At 32.9% G+C, this 14,275-nt stretch overlaps 1 protein-coding gene across 1 annotated transcript; it reads left to right on the forward strand.

Moving 5' to 3' along the window:
- Positions 1-707: 707 nt before the first annotated feature.
- Positions 708-14,200, forward strand: Mtg (mind the gap). Its single transcript, XM_071715342.1, has 8 exons — positions 708-984; positions 7,798-7,932; positions 10,189-10,307; positions 11,632-12,066; positions 12,283-12,546; positions 12,829-13,160; positions 13,396-13,576; positions 13,705-14,200. Exons 1-8 carry the CDS (start codon positions 945-947, stop codon positions 13,963-13,965), a joined length of 1,767 nt encoding a protein of 588 aa, XP_071571443.1. The 5' UTR covers positions 708-944; the 3' UTR covers positions 13,966-14,200.
- The last annotated feature ends 75 nt before the right edge of the window (positions 14,201-14,275 follow it).

Genomic DNA, 14,275 nt, shown 5'->3' on the forward strand with positions numbered 1-14,275 from the left:
GTTTTAAATTATATATAATAAGATTATGCTTTTACGGAAGAGATGTAATTAAATAAACAATTAAATGGAAAATTAAAAGGAAAAAGAAAACAAACATGAGAAATAAAGTGTTAAGTGTTTCTGAAAAAATTTTTCAAATCTTTTCATTTGTTAATATCTCATGAGATAAAAAGAATAGTTAAGTAGTGATTACTAAATAACTTTGATATAGTGTTGTATAATAATAATAAAATAAATTCCTTTGAATATTGTATTATATACTTTGAACATCGCTTTTTGTATCATAATAAATTAAGAAGTTTTGAAAGTTAATTTTAAATTTAAAAGAAGTTATATGGCATTCTTAAATATTAAATTTACAAGTGTAGTATGCAGATTTTATTTTAATCTAAAATTAAAATAATAAACGTATAATTTAAGAACATACAAAATAAATAACAAGAGATAAACACTAGAGTTAAAGAGTAATTCTTAGAGTAATCGATCACATGTATGTTTTATCACTACAAATTATTAAGAAAAAATATATTGTCAAGTTTAGAAAATGCATCGATGATACGAAATTTCAATTTTAGAATATTATATTGGATGAGATGTCCTCCGTGAATGAGAGGGGATATCAGAGAGTGTAAAGTCCCAGGACTTGTGTGGCTCGGCCCTGAAAGCCAGATGAAGTCTGAAAGTGCCCCGCGTGCTCGCCTTTGTCGAGCATGTCCATGTACTATTAGTATCCGCGAGATCGAGTAGCTTGCCGCACGTTTTTCACCGGTAGTCGTTGATCGTTCCTAGTAAAGATTCGCTCAACCCGCAAGCAAATTATTTTCGCGATAATCCTTGCGCTTGTTACTCTATCCCTCGTTCCTAACGATTCTCAGGATCGTCTCGCGAGGATCGACGACACTTTGAGATCATTTAGGATAGTGATAATCAAAACTGGATCGAGAATGAAAATCGCCACTACATTATTCCTCTTCGTGGTCGTCGGTAAGTAATTTGTTTCTTTTTTCGAGAAATGGCGTGGCTGGTTCTTTATTTTTCTTTTCGTTGATTTATTAAAAAATATGCTATTTATGCTCGCACTTTTACAAAAAAATAGAAGTAAGGATATAATTTTTATAAATCTTTATCAAATTATTAGTATAAAACTGTTTCAAGAAATTTTGAATCAATTTTAGCGATTTAAGTTCTCTTCTTTTTTTCGTTCTCGCATTGCAATATTTAAATCAATGTCTTGTGATTTGATAACTGAATTTCAAATTAATTTTAAGTTTAAAATTAAAATTTTTATCGAGGTAAACGTCACAGATGGAAAACCATCCAGCTGCGCTACTTCTACCGCGCAAGATGCGTAAAATGCAGAACAGACAGTGGCTATCGATGTGCATGTTGTGCATCCGGTTATTTCTCTCTTACCGCATTGATATCTATACGTTAATGCATTCCTTTGATTGACAGTTTTGTGGAATATTTGTATTCATGCAATTGTGTAGTAAAGTTAATCTGAAAAATATATATTTGTATATGTCAAATAACCGCAGAGCTTGAGATGCACATCTATGCCGTCAATTTTGCAACATAAGAATTAATTCTTGTGCCATAATAGAATAGGACAATAATATAAATGCATCCTCGATACACATAAACGTAAACTTTTATCAAATATTTCTTTTAACATTTATAAGTATCGGTTTTCAAATTTTCCTATGCAATCGTGTCTTTAAAATAAAATGTTTAATACTATATGATATTAATTGCGTTAATCTTTCAGTAATCAATAAAGAAGTCTTTTAATCAAACTTTATATATTATAATTTGAAGTAAATTATCATAAAATACACTTTCATCGTCAGTTGTTAAAAAGAACATTTTAATACCATTAAAATGACACATTAATTTTCTACTGCTTATTGGTGTCACTAAAGAATATAATTAGTATTTAATGCAATATTCAAATATGTTATAATAAAGTTTTAAATGAACGATTTGCAGTAGAGTCGAATTTGAAACCCGATCGCAAAAACCGTCGGCGTTTTTTACACGGGCGATTTCATTTGTTGGGCCTTTCTCTCATTTTTATTGCGCCTTGTACGAACTGCATAATTTTTATTCTGTGCTATCGACTTCGACGTCTGTACATTATTCTTAACTTGACTGCACGTTTCACGCTGTAAATCGATCAATTAATCAGCGTATCTCTTTCTTACTCTACTAATGGTCTTGTTTCTCTCTAGCGAAGAAATGTCTCGTTCTGTGACAAAGTGCATTTGTACATAATAGGCCTTTGTTTACAGTAAGCAGGCATTTTATACTTCGCGGAAAATTCATATATCCTACTTAGATACGTGAGTTGTGTAAAAATATATCATTTTCCGTAATTTCACGCTACTGTTTGCAATGATCTGAGCGTGACTGTGATGGTTACGCATTGTGAAAAGCAGTCGGACTTCTCGCAGGTTGATACAGGTAGTGCGTTGCACTCGATGCATTATTATGCGTCATGATGCGTCAGGATCAGTGGAAATCTCTTTTCTAAAATATTTTAACCTATTTTTATACGGAAACTTTTAATACTTTTGCAAAAAGACGCAGTTCTAACCAAAATTGTGTTTTTGAAGAAAGATAATAAAAACATTTTTTTATAAATAATATAATCTGTTTTCTAGAATAAATAGAGCCAATCAAAATACTTGTAAGCAGTAATTCTAGCATAATAGCTGCTTTTTATAGTATTTTTATTAAAAATTGTATAAAGCATGTTAAAAAAGTGTATTTTTATATACGTTAGAGACACAATATAATCTTCTTGGTTAAATACATGTAATTGCAAATTATTCATCCCTCTTCGCTATATAGCAGAAAGGAAGTTATTGAAACGAGTCGGTGTACATATCGTATATCTATAAATATGTGTACATAATGTGTAAATAAAAATGATGAAACTGTATAATTAACCGTGGCTCTCGCTACGTTAACCAATTTATTCTTTTGTGTGTACATTGCTCAAATAGGCTTAATAACACCTTGAAAATATAAAGTCTGTTTTGCAGCTCATTACTTTATTTACTAAAATAAATATGTACATTGTAATTTAAAAACTTTCGATAAATTGATTATTGATGGTAATATTTAGGACAGGATATTATTATACATAAATGAGAAGACAAAATATTTGATCCAAGAAATTGCAAAAATTTGCACATATAACTTTTTTGTATTATTCTTTTATTTTTTTTGTTGTTACACAAATACACATGATTATTTTGTGTATTTTTTAAATTATTATTAGAATTTTATTTGTGGAATTAATAATTTCCAATAATACTATTTCTTTTCAATAATTAAAGAAAAGCTTAAATATTATTTGATTTCCTGACAGCATCATAAAATTACAAATGTTTCGATAACAGGTTCATATAACAAAACATTCCTTACGTACAACAATACGCGTAACGCGTAGGCGGTTAAAAATTACCGCATTGAGAAAAGTATCGTCATTGATTTGCTCAGTGATGCAGGATAGAAAGTGCGAAGAGATTGGGTGCACGCGTCGCGAAATGTAGAGTGGAAAAAATAAAGCAGGACATCGACGAAAGTATGCAATTTTGATTGCTAGATGATCGTCATCGAAAGTGATCCAGGAGAAAGGAATCGAAGTCGGCTTCGCTTCTTCAACTATATAATTGTGTATTATTTTTACAAAAGTAAAAAGGAAGAGAAAGAGGTATGCGTATTTGTTGAAGTTTCTGTGATATCGCAGCATGCAAACCTTATTTTTGTATAAACTTATAACTTGTCAACGGACGTGACGCATAATTAAATAAGATGCGCGAAAGCTTTCTCCACGATTGTCGGAAAAACGACTGTCGTACTTGTGTCTGCATTATTATGAATTAAAAAGTAACTATAGCACAAGTTTGCTAGGCTCAGAATTTGACGTTAAAGTGAAATGTACTTTTTTTATGGATAAGTTGTATCGAGGTTAATTATTCCAGTATTGACTAACTTCTGAATTAACCGGTCGCTACTTTTAGCAAACTGTAGATCCGCTAAGGAAATCTGATTTGATTTACTAAATCTGTTCCGAATAAATTTTATTTATTTGACCTTAATTAAATACTTTTAAGATGCGCGTCACAATTTAAATGTACGAAATCTCATGTATTTAAAAATATTAAGATCGTTATATATTGCCAGGGTTAATTTATTTGTAAACAATAACTATAATTACGTATGCAATCTATTTCTTCAAGCTCAATAAAGCGATACGTGACACGAAAATAGGAGAATGTACCGTTTTGAATGACTTTGCATTGACGACGTGTCCAGTCGAAAATTAGGCTACCTTGAAAGAATGACCAGTTGCTTCTGTCGATAATCCTTTTACCGAGATTCACGGGATGCGTATTTGGGGAATCAGGCCAACCTGTCTATGTAAATGTCATCTGTGCGCATACTTTCTATTTAGTTGCGTCCAACAATGCCGCTCTCGTTAAGTCGACGTTAGTCATTTATTAAATTTATAATTGTCAGGTAAAATTTATTTTTTTTTAATCGTCATTTTATTATCTCAAATCTGATACCTTGTATAAAAAATGTTTTGTACCCAATAATTTATGTGATAATAATATTTGTGCAATTTATTTTAGATTACAAATTACTTTATTTTTCTTCAAAATAATAAACGTCACAATACGTCAGAATACATTTCGCGAAGAAATGTGATCTACTTTCCCTTATTTGAGCGATTTTGCTTTGATTAATGATCACGTTCGACAAATCATTATATACAATTTAATGGATCGTTGGATGTTTATTTTATCGTCGACAATTGTTGGTGTCTGCGAGAGGAGAGATTGGCGTTAGTTTCTAAACGTTGATGGCATTGATTTTCTTTCTTTCTCTCTGTAATCCGCTGATAGAGTAAAGATAATATAGTAATATTATCGAAGCAGCCGGCGGTCAAGGTGAAGGCCAGCCTTAGAAAAAGTATTACACGGTTCGTCCGTACACGATCATTGTTGTGTCGTTCAATGATGAGAATCCCGGTTAAGAAAAGTGAATTTCGCCGTCGTTCGTAGAACCTAATATAACTCTTAAGAATTGTATCGTGACTCTGTTACATCAGACATCTCTCAAAAGCGAAACAGTGAAAGTATGTACGCGCGAGATCTGTACCACCGATTATCATCATCCTCGTTTTGCCAAAAACGCTATTTGCCAAAAATGGTCTAAAGCATATTGTAAAACAAGTTTCTTTGATAAAATAATTGATTTTGCTAAAATATTTATCATTTATTTGTGCAGCAAGATGAGTAAAATGTATCTTGTTGGTATTCGTTCTATCAAGCATAGTTATATTGAATTGAATTGTACACATACATAATAACATTTTATTTTTTTATATTATATCGGTGTATGCAAATATAAATTAATAAACCTACATATGCGTTCAACCGTAAATGCTGTTTTGAATATAACTAATGTGATTGGATAGCACCTAATTTATCACGAATCACGGTGAAATTTCGCGGCTTTGATTTCTTTTGCTTTTCACTATCACGAATGACACACACGCGATGTGTCATTACCAGTAGTGCTCTAGAAAAAAGGGGTTTACATCCGTTTATCGGACTGGAACGGTAAAATTTCTATTCAGAGATAATTTCTCACATTACGAAACGCCACTCGTTTCGCCGACTTTCGTACGTCATAGTGCAATACGCGATTGTATAATAAATCCGAAGCAAGAACAGTACCGATTCTCTTTGACTATATACTTATAGTCAAATATACCTTATTTGACTATATTTCCTTATTACCTATAAGGAAATTCATCAGCAGAGATGGCGAAACAGTATTAATTACAATAATAATGCTCTGTTAATTATTAATTTCATTTTTATCAATGACAATTTGTGTTCTTCTTCGTCTTGAGCCGTCTATATAATTTCTTTCTCAAAGTTTTGTTATTTCTCATCCGGTTGTTTTTAATTAAGAAAAAAAGATCTCAGCTGTCAGTTTTCTCTAGTCTGCGAATAACATTTCATAAAGAATAAGTTGATTATTATTTTTACAATGTTCTTTCTCACAAATTAATTGTCTGATGGCGAAAATTTTTCAATTTCCGGTGGATGAATGTAATGTTATGTTGGCTTTGATATTGAAGTTAAAAGCGATTTGTAAATACTTGCGATGTATCCAAGCCTGATGGATGCATCAGTTGAAAGTCGGAAATTCGAGAAGAATTCTCATAAATTTGGCATCAATAAGAAAGCAGTTGGGCCACATGGAAACCATGGAACACATGGTGCTCGGTCAACGCCAGGGCGTTTAGTCAGGTTTCAAGTGGGTCACTAGGCTATGGCCCAACGGCACGCTTCAGATCCGGCAAATATTCCTTAAACAAATTCCGGAAATACCTTTCACGAAGTTCGAAATACTCGTTCCGCAAAGAAGAGAATCAAATTCTTGCAAAACGTACTTACTCGATACGCATAGATTATTTTAACATAAGTGAAAAGTAATATAATCGCCGCGTTATTATAGTCATTCTATAATCATCATCACAATGAGTGTAGATAGATAAGAAATGGATCTAAATGAGAAAGTAATTGCCTTTAAAGTTTGTGATGCATGATATGTCATCATTAAGAGTTTTTTTTTCTATTAACGGAGAGGAATATCATTGAAAATAGAAACTGCTACAAAGTGAAGGTTGCTTTGATAGGTAATTTAATGGCATTTGGCCCACAGCTCTTTATTGCGATATCTAAACAAAGAGAAAACACGTAGACATAAATCACTATTATTTTTTTTGTCGTGATAGTTACGGTGACAAGGCTATTTATCTTTACAATAATCTTCGAGAAAGGAAATTGGAAAGTAAAGGTTTCATAGAGTTACTTTCGATTTATCTACAACACGATTGATACACGATTTTTACATTATTGAATATAAATAATTGTTTAGTAATTAAAAAGCATTATTAGGAACTAACAATTTATAGTACGCGATAAAAATATTTTAAAAATTATTTTAATATCTGCGTATGTTAGCATTAAATTATTAATGAAATTTATTTTAAAAAGTTTACATGTGGATAAATCATATAAAAAAGATTGCGGATTATAGTACTTTTTTACATACTTTCAAGGATTAATACCAATATTAACATTAATCTTCTTTGAGTTTATTTATTTGATTGCTAAGCAAATATTGTATACATGGAAGTATATCTTCTGAAAACGTGACATTGGCAGACGACGGAGAATCAATAGCACAGAATACGCAAATATATCATATTCATATACGTATAAGCATATACCTTGATTATTCAACATTTGCTTTTAACAATCAATTCTGATTAAAATATTGTTTCTGATCATTATTTAATATATCAAAGTAAAACTATATTTATCTAAATATTTTACAGTAGTATCATTATATTATTATTTTAGTTATAATAATGACATTTAACAATTTGAATCAATTCAATCTGATACAAAATAATAACCATTTCTTAGGAATATTTGTTTACAATTTATTCATATATTTATAAATAGTTTACAACAGAAGTTGCAAACTAAAATCAAATTTCCATAATCGAAAATGTACGTAAATGCATGTAAGAGCTTGATAGACATCATTAATATAACATGCAGCTTTAAACAATTGATACTTCAAGACTCATAAAACTGTATTCACCTCGGAGCATAACGAATCACGCAGATCATCATTTCGGATTCGCTGGATCAGAGGAACGATCCATGGCTTTGTTTCTTCCGGTTTTGCTTGCAGGATGTACGTGGCGAGAGGCGCTAGGCACGTGCGTGTTTCAATCGGACTTTGGTTTTGTTCTAAACTGCGCTTTCAAAAAGTCCGGTCTCTTCCGTGTCAGAAATCTCGGAGGTGTAAAGGGTTACGTCGGCCTGGGTGAGTTGAATATGATAGGAGCGATCGCCAATAATCGTGTTTATCGATCTGGCTCGGTCGATTAATTTCACATTGGAGATTGTAGAGAAAACGAATAACCTTGAGAAGATATAATTATCGCGTGAACCGAATCAATCGACCAAATCTCGTTTATATCCGCGTCTTAAATTTACGTTAAGGAAATTGACAAAGAACTCTTTGAATAGTAAAACCTTCTTAAGAATATTTAATTCGTCAAAAAGAAATTAAATTTTATTAAATACATGTTTTTAATTACAAAATTTATTGGTACATTCATAGAGGTAAATTATATAGTAAACCATTTTATGAGGTATTTTTTATAAAAGTTTAAATTTAAATTATATATTAAATGAATTGAGTTTAGCTTAAAGCACTAGTAAGTAATTTAATATATATTAATTAAGTTTATTAAAATTCAGTTTAACTTAATATTAAAATGTATATTAATGTCCTTGTATTGCTAGTCGAAATTTTTTCCTTGACATATCCTCCTTGATATTTATCGTTTTTAAATAAAAGATGAGTTGCACATTCGACCTTTTTGTACGTTGCGTAAATTGTTTTGCCAATTCACTGTGAAGAGATTTTGTAATATATTGATCGTCCTATTTACAGAAACTGTTTACAATAAAAACTTTTCAATAACAAATTAAGATTCTTATCACGTAACAAGTTAAATGAACGTTTATAGGTGAAACAAACTTTGCTCAGATATACCCATCTTTCACACATCGTGAAAGAAACGTTTGTGCATAATAAATGCAAATGTTCATAGATTTCTAAATTATACGTGACCTGCTTTAAGCACTTCATTAAGTGTTTACCGATGGTTACCGGTTCACGTGTCCATAAATATTTATATCTATAAATATTTATATATATTGCATATATATACATTTTCTCCAAACGATTGAGAAACAAGGCGATTTAAGTGTTACGTCAAAATTTTCACCCACCCGTATGCTATTTGCGTGCGTGCTGATGGACGCGTTTATCGTGTCACTACCGGAAAATACATCCAATCGCGTGCAATCGTTACATAAAGTTTCGGTCGGAAAGATGTGACAAGTACATTTAAGTGATATAACGATCGAGATGTCATAACTTGACAGCAAGTCGAACTACAACGTTCTTATTTACGCTTTTCTATTTTCTGTAATTATTATAAATACTGAAGACAGTTTTACTTCGTTGTTTTTGTATTGTTAATTTTCGAAAATATCTTACGACTTTAATCTTTTACCATTACGTAATTAATTTTAATCTTAACAAACTCTTGCAAGTAAGATTTACGTATAAGTTAACTGCTTTAATATCGGAAATTGCAACAGCGTTATTAACAAGATTATTACGAAATAAGCGATTGGCCTGTATAGGCACAATATGTAATGGCTTAACCTGTGGATGCAACTTGCATTGAATGCTACCCTCTGACCGATATCGCGGTTTCGTCTTTAAAGACGCAGTGACAAGTAGATAATGATTTATTCATCTTCCTTGACCTGGTCCAGTTATTGCGTAGCTATCCATCAATACATTCTCGTCAAAGAAGACCTTTTCGACGGGGACACGATTTGTATTTAATGCATGCGGCTGAGGATCAAATGTTGATAGTAAAAATGAGCCCACCAGGCGTTAAAATGACGCAACATCTTTTTTGCACAATATCTACCGACCTCAACAGCTGCCAGTTTACTGGCGTTTCATTTGAGCAATTATTATATGTGCTAGTGTTAGCTAATATAGACACTGTATTGGCGTAAATAAAGATACGATAACAAAGAGATTTCGAAAACCTGTGGTTTTTATAAATATAAGTCTTTTAATGTAATAAAAATGATTTATTCATTATTTTAATGTAACAAATATAAAGCATTGTGTGAAAAATGTATAAAATTCTACTGAATTATGTATACATGACTATATAAATATAATTACAAAAATAGAATAATAGACAATAGGAGAAAAGAAGATTGGTGGAAATGGTTCTGAAAAAGCTACTACTTCTATATTGACTGTGACTCTTCACATGTACCTTACGCTTTACTACGCGTCTCTATTCTCTTAACACACTTATAGGAAGCTTTCTACAATAGCACTGTCTCCTCCTCTTTGTAAATAAATTAAATTGTCTATTGCTCTCTTCTCACAAAATTATTTTCAAAAATTTAAGTCCTCCATTTCGCGTGTAATGCTTATAATTAATAAAACTTATTTAATTTTACTTGGTTACAGGATTTTCCATTGGAGACGAGCTAGGCTTTAGCCAATCGCTCTCCAATTTGGAAAGTGCAAAAAGAAGAAGCGTGCAACCGAACAGAGTTAATGGGCTTGCATTTAATCCCTTGAATACGGTAAGTAAAAAATTTCAAAACCAATCAGATTTTGCTCATCCAATTATGTAGGCAAGTAAGACATTCAGAATATAGTATCAAAATATAAAAATTATATATATGCATATATATATATATATATATATATATATATATATATATTACTTGTATGAATAATATCTATGCAACAATATACATAAAAGACCGATCAAATGAACTGAATAAATAGGATGACGATTTTACTTTCGCTTAACGCTTGTTTTGCATTTATTTCTTGTATTTGCTACTTTCCTTCCTGCCCTAAGGCTCTCCATACTCCGTAGTCTCTATACCACAGTGATCTTAACATGTTCGCTTACACGATACTTTCGGGCTGAACATCCTGTACGCGGCGATAGGTATCACGACGATAGCCACACTCAAATCGGCTCATGGAAAGTCCAATGCAGACAGAGATCAGCGCGAAAGCGTTCACTCGTTATTCATAGAGGCAATATCCCCTCTGGAAATCCGCTTTGACCATTCCACAGTGTGCAATCTAATTGCATCTGCTCTCGAGGCAGCTTCTTGATCTCGCCTCGTGATGTATATAACGATCAATAATAATCATAGGATTATGTTCTATAATATAATAACCGTCACTAACTTTTCATTTCGTAGCCGCTTTGAGGAAAGTGTCTAATGCATTTATTATTTCGCAACCGACATTTTGCTCAAAGAAATTTAATTTATCGTAAAATTTTTATTATTACATACTTATAATTTGACTAAAAGGTTTATAATTAAATATAACGATTAAAATTTTGCGTCAAATTAGATTTGTGCTTGTATTACTGCGGTTTACGTTAATTTTGAAACTGTATTGTTCGTATGCAAATACAATATTTACTGACACTTTTACTCCACTTTTACTGATTGTGCATGTATCTCTAACGCGAAGGGGATTACTGAAGCGATTGTAAAGATATTGATGCTTTGTTCACCTCGAGGGGAATATCTAGGTCGGGGATCGAATAAGATGGATCGGTTTTTCTGCATCGCTATAAGAAAATATGGATTACACGAAGTGCCGATATCGGCCTTGTCACAACTGGTGCGTGAATGTCGTTCCGGTGCGGTACATTCTCGTGTGCCGTGTTTATATGACACGTTGCGATTTTACTGACATTTCTTCAGGCAACGCACGAATGAGCGTCGTGTAACTTTCCACAAAATGCAAAGTTCATGCTCTCAACTGGGTGTGCCCTGTATTATTAGAGCTAGTGTCTTAAAATTAGACTTAAGAGACGGTATTAACAAATTCTTTCTTCACTTTACACTGAATATAAATCCACTATTTTTGTAGCCAAACAATCGTGATGATACGCGTGCAGGCTCAGTCAATACTCGCCAAGTAGTACCGCCCTTCAAGCCGTTGCCTATCGGAACGATTCGACCGATGAGCCAGCAGCCTGAACGTCAAAAACTGATAGTGAACGCAACAGCTCTTAAAACGGCACCAGTGATGCCGGCAATGCCGGCGATGCAGCAAGAGGCACTGCGTCAGCATCACCAACGAATTCACCAAGAATCCAAGCTAAAGCAGCAGCAGAGAATACAACAGGAGGCGTTGGCGCTACAGATATTAAAGCAACAACGTCTGCAACAGCAGGAAGCCATGAGACAGCAACAGATGCAGCAACAAAAGATACAGCAACAGCAGAAGCAACAGCAACATCAAATGCTCGCACAACGGCAGCAGATTATGGCGATAGAAAACAAGAAGGACCAAGTGATTGTGGTGATCTATTTTGATTTAATCTAATATTTATTTAATACTGTATTTTAATTTTAATTAAATTAATAATTAAATATTGTTCCGGGAAATTTAAATAATAATATGCATTATCGGACATGTATGCACACATTTCTAATTTTATAGCTTCGATTATTATCTCAATGAAAAGATTTCTCTTTGAGAAATGTGAAAAATACACTCGATTGAATCTTGGTACAGCAACCACAAATGATAGCGGTGGCAGGAACGATACCGAAACTACCTATCATTGCCGCAATTCCGTCAGTTGGTATGGTCGAAGCTGAAGCCCTCCCAACATCTTTGTCATCAAAGGCAACGACTAATTTAGTCTCGGCAAACGCTGGCTTGCCGCCTTTCATCGCAATGCCGCAGTCGTCAGCAAAGCTCACGAACAGAATCAGTGGTAGTAGCACTCTGTTACAGGATTCCGATAACGAAGTATCAAAAGATGATTTCGCACAGGTATAATATAACGGCATTTATATAGCAATCATTTTATTAAAACTTCATTGTATCATCATAACTCTATTACATCATTTAATATTCTTATTTTATTACCACTATAGTTATCGTTGTAATTAGTGAAACATTTTAAATTATATATCTTTTCTAAACTTTAACTTTTACATCTTGCTCAATAAACTGTCACAACATATTTTGTGCAAATAAATCGCGTGATGTCAGTAAAAATATATTTGAAGATCGTAAAGTTTAAATATTATTATTACTTTATTATTATTACAGCTACCTTTGCCGAGCGACGAGATGGCTGCTTCAGTGAACGAAATGACGTTGCTCTCGTTGCAGCCTATTTCTGCAAGTGATGCCAGTCAATCGCTGCCTCTTCAACAAAATGAAAAACGACAGTCTTTGCCACTGCTCAACGATTTACCATCTTTGGCCCCCATCCAAGGGATGGAAACCTCCTTGAAGGCTCTCGCGGAAGCAAGTAATATTACTCTAGAAGCCCTGGAAGCAGCAATTCTTCTAAGACAACAACAGCTTCTTAAAAAGCAACGGGGACCCACTGCAAGTACCAGTACCACTACGACATCTACAATCGCACCTCCTAAAAAGTAAATTTATTTTTGTTTCCACTTAACTATAATCTTTTAAGCAGGGCATTTAACTAATTTAAAAAGATACAGATATTTACTTTACAGAAAATGAAACGTATTTCGTGTAGGATATCTCGTTTAATACATCTTGTATATGTATAATGTTTCATCGTATACTTTATATGCATTACAAGACAATATATGTGATAATGATAAGTCACTGAGAAGAAAAATCTAACGTTTTTGTTTACAGTAAATATAATTCCGGAGCTACTAAAGTGATGAATGCGCCACGGGAATACTATCCCGTTGCATATGACAAGAATTTCGATGACAATTTCGCAAGTCGCGTCGATCTGCCGGATACGAGCTTCTATTGTGGCGATCAAAAGCATTTCCCAGGTCTCTATGCCGACGAAGATTTGGGATGTATGGTGAGGCTTTTAAAAACTACGTTACATTAAAGTAATCTGTATAAAAAAAAGTATTTATTTAACTAATTTTATACGATATTTGTTTTTGCTGTTTTAAAAATTCTTGAAATTAATTTTCGTCCGACTAGGTATTCCACGTTTGCGCACTGACGGACGACGGCCTGATCATGAAGAGTTTCCTGTGTCCGGAATCGACGTTGTTCGATCAAACGATTCTGAAGTGCAACTGGTGGTTCTACGTAGACTGTAAATCTTCGAAGAACTTGTACGACAGTAATATACCCATCAGCAAGAGCTATCAGTTGATGAAGGCCTTGGCGTTCTTCTCAGCGTATAAAAATCACGAGAACGGTACAAACAACGCGGAGGAAAGTGAAAATAATTCTTGAGTCAAGCAGCAGATTAATCAAAGATTCATAAGCTCAATGTTCAATATCTGGAAACTTGCCTTGTTTCCATGATGCAACTTCCCGTCTAGTTTAAACAATTTTTTTATCTGTATATATATATATAAATAATTTATTTTATTAATGAAAAATATAGCAAGTAGGTTTATACTTTAGAGGCAATGTAAATAGTATACACGTTCCTCGTTTATTGTTGAATAATAATACGTAATATGTTTTTGCGTAAAATTCCTTGTACTAATATTAGAACGTTGAAATAGAAAGGAAGCAGAGAAATAAAAGATAACAAGGA

This window comes from Temnothorax nylanderi, unplaced genomic scaffold (genome assembly GCF_030848795.1).
Source record: "Temnothorax nylanderi isolate EJ_2023f unplaced genomic scaffold, tnyl_v1.0 TNYL_tig0160_pilon, whole genome shotgun sequence".
Taxonomy (NCBI): Eukaryota; Metazoa; Arthropoda; class Insecta; order Hymenoptera; family Formicidae; genus Temnothorax; species Temnothorax nylanderi.

What these genes read in the sequence shown, in the direction of transcription:
- Mtg (XM_071715342.1), top strand. Translation starts at nt 945, where the DNA reads ATGAAAATCGCCACTACATTATTCCTCTTCGTGGTCGTCG. An exon ending in ACAATCGCACCTCCTAAAAA is followed by an intron (nt 13,161 to 13,395) that starts GTAAATTTATTT and finishes TTTTGTTTACAG; the next exon opens with TAAATATAATTCCGGAGCTA. An exon ending in ACGAAGATTTGGGATGTATG is followed by an intron (nt 13,577 to 13,704) that starts GTGAGGCTTTTA and finishes TCGTCCGACTAG; the next exon opens with GTATTCCACGTTTGCGCACT.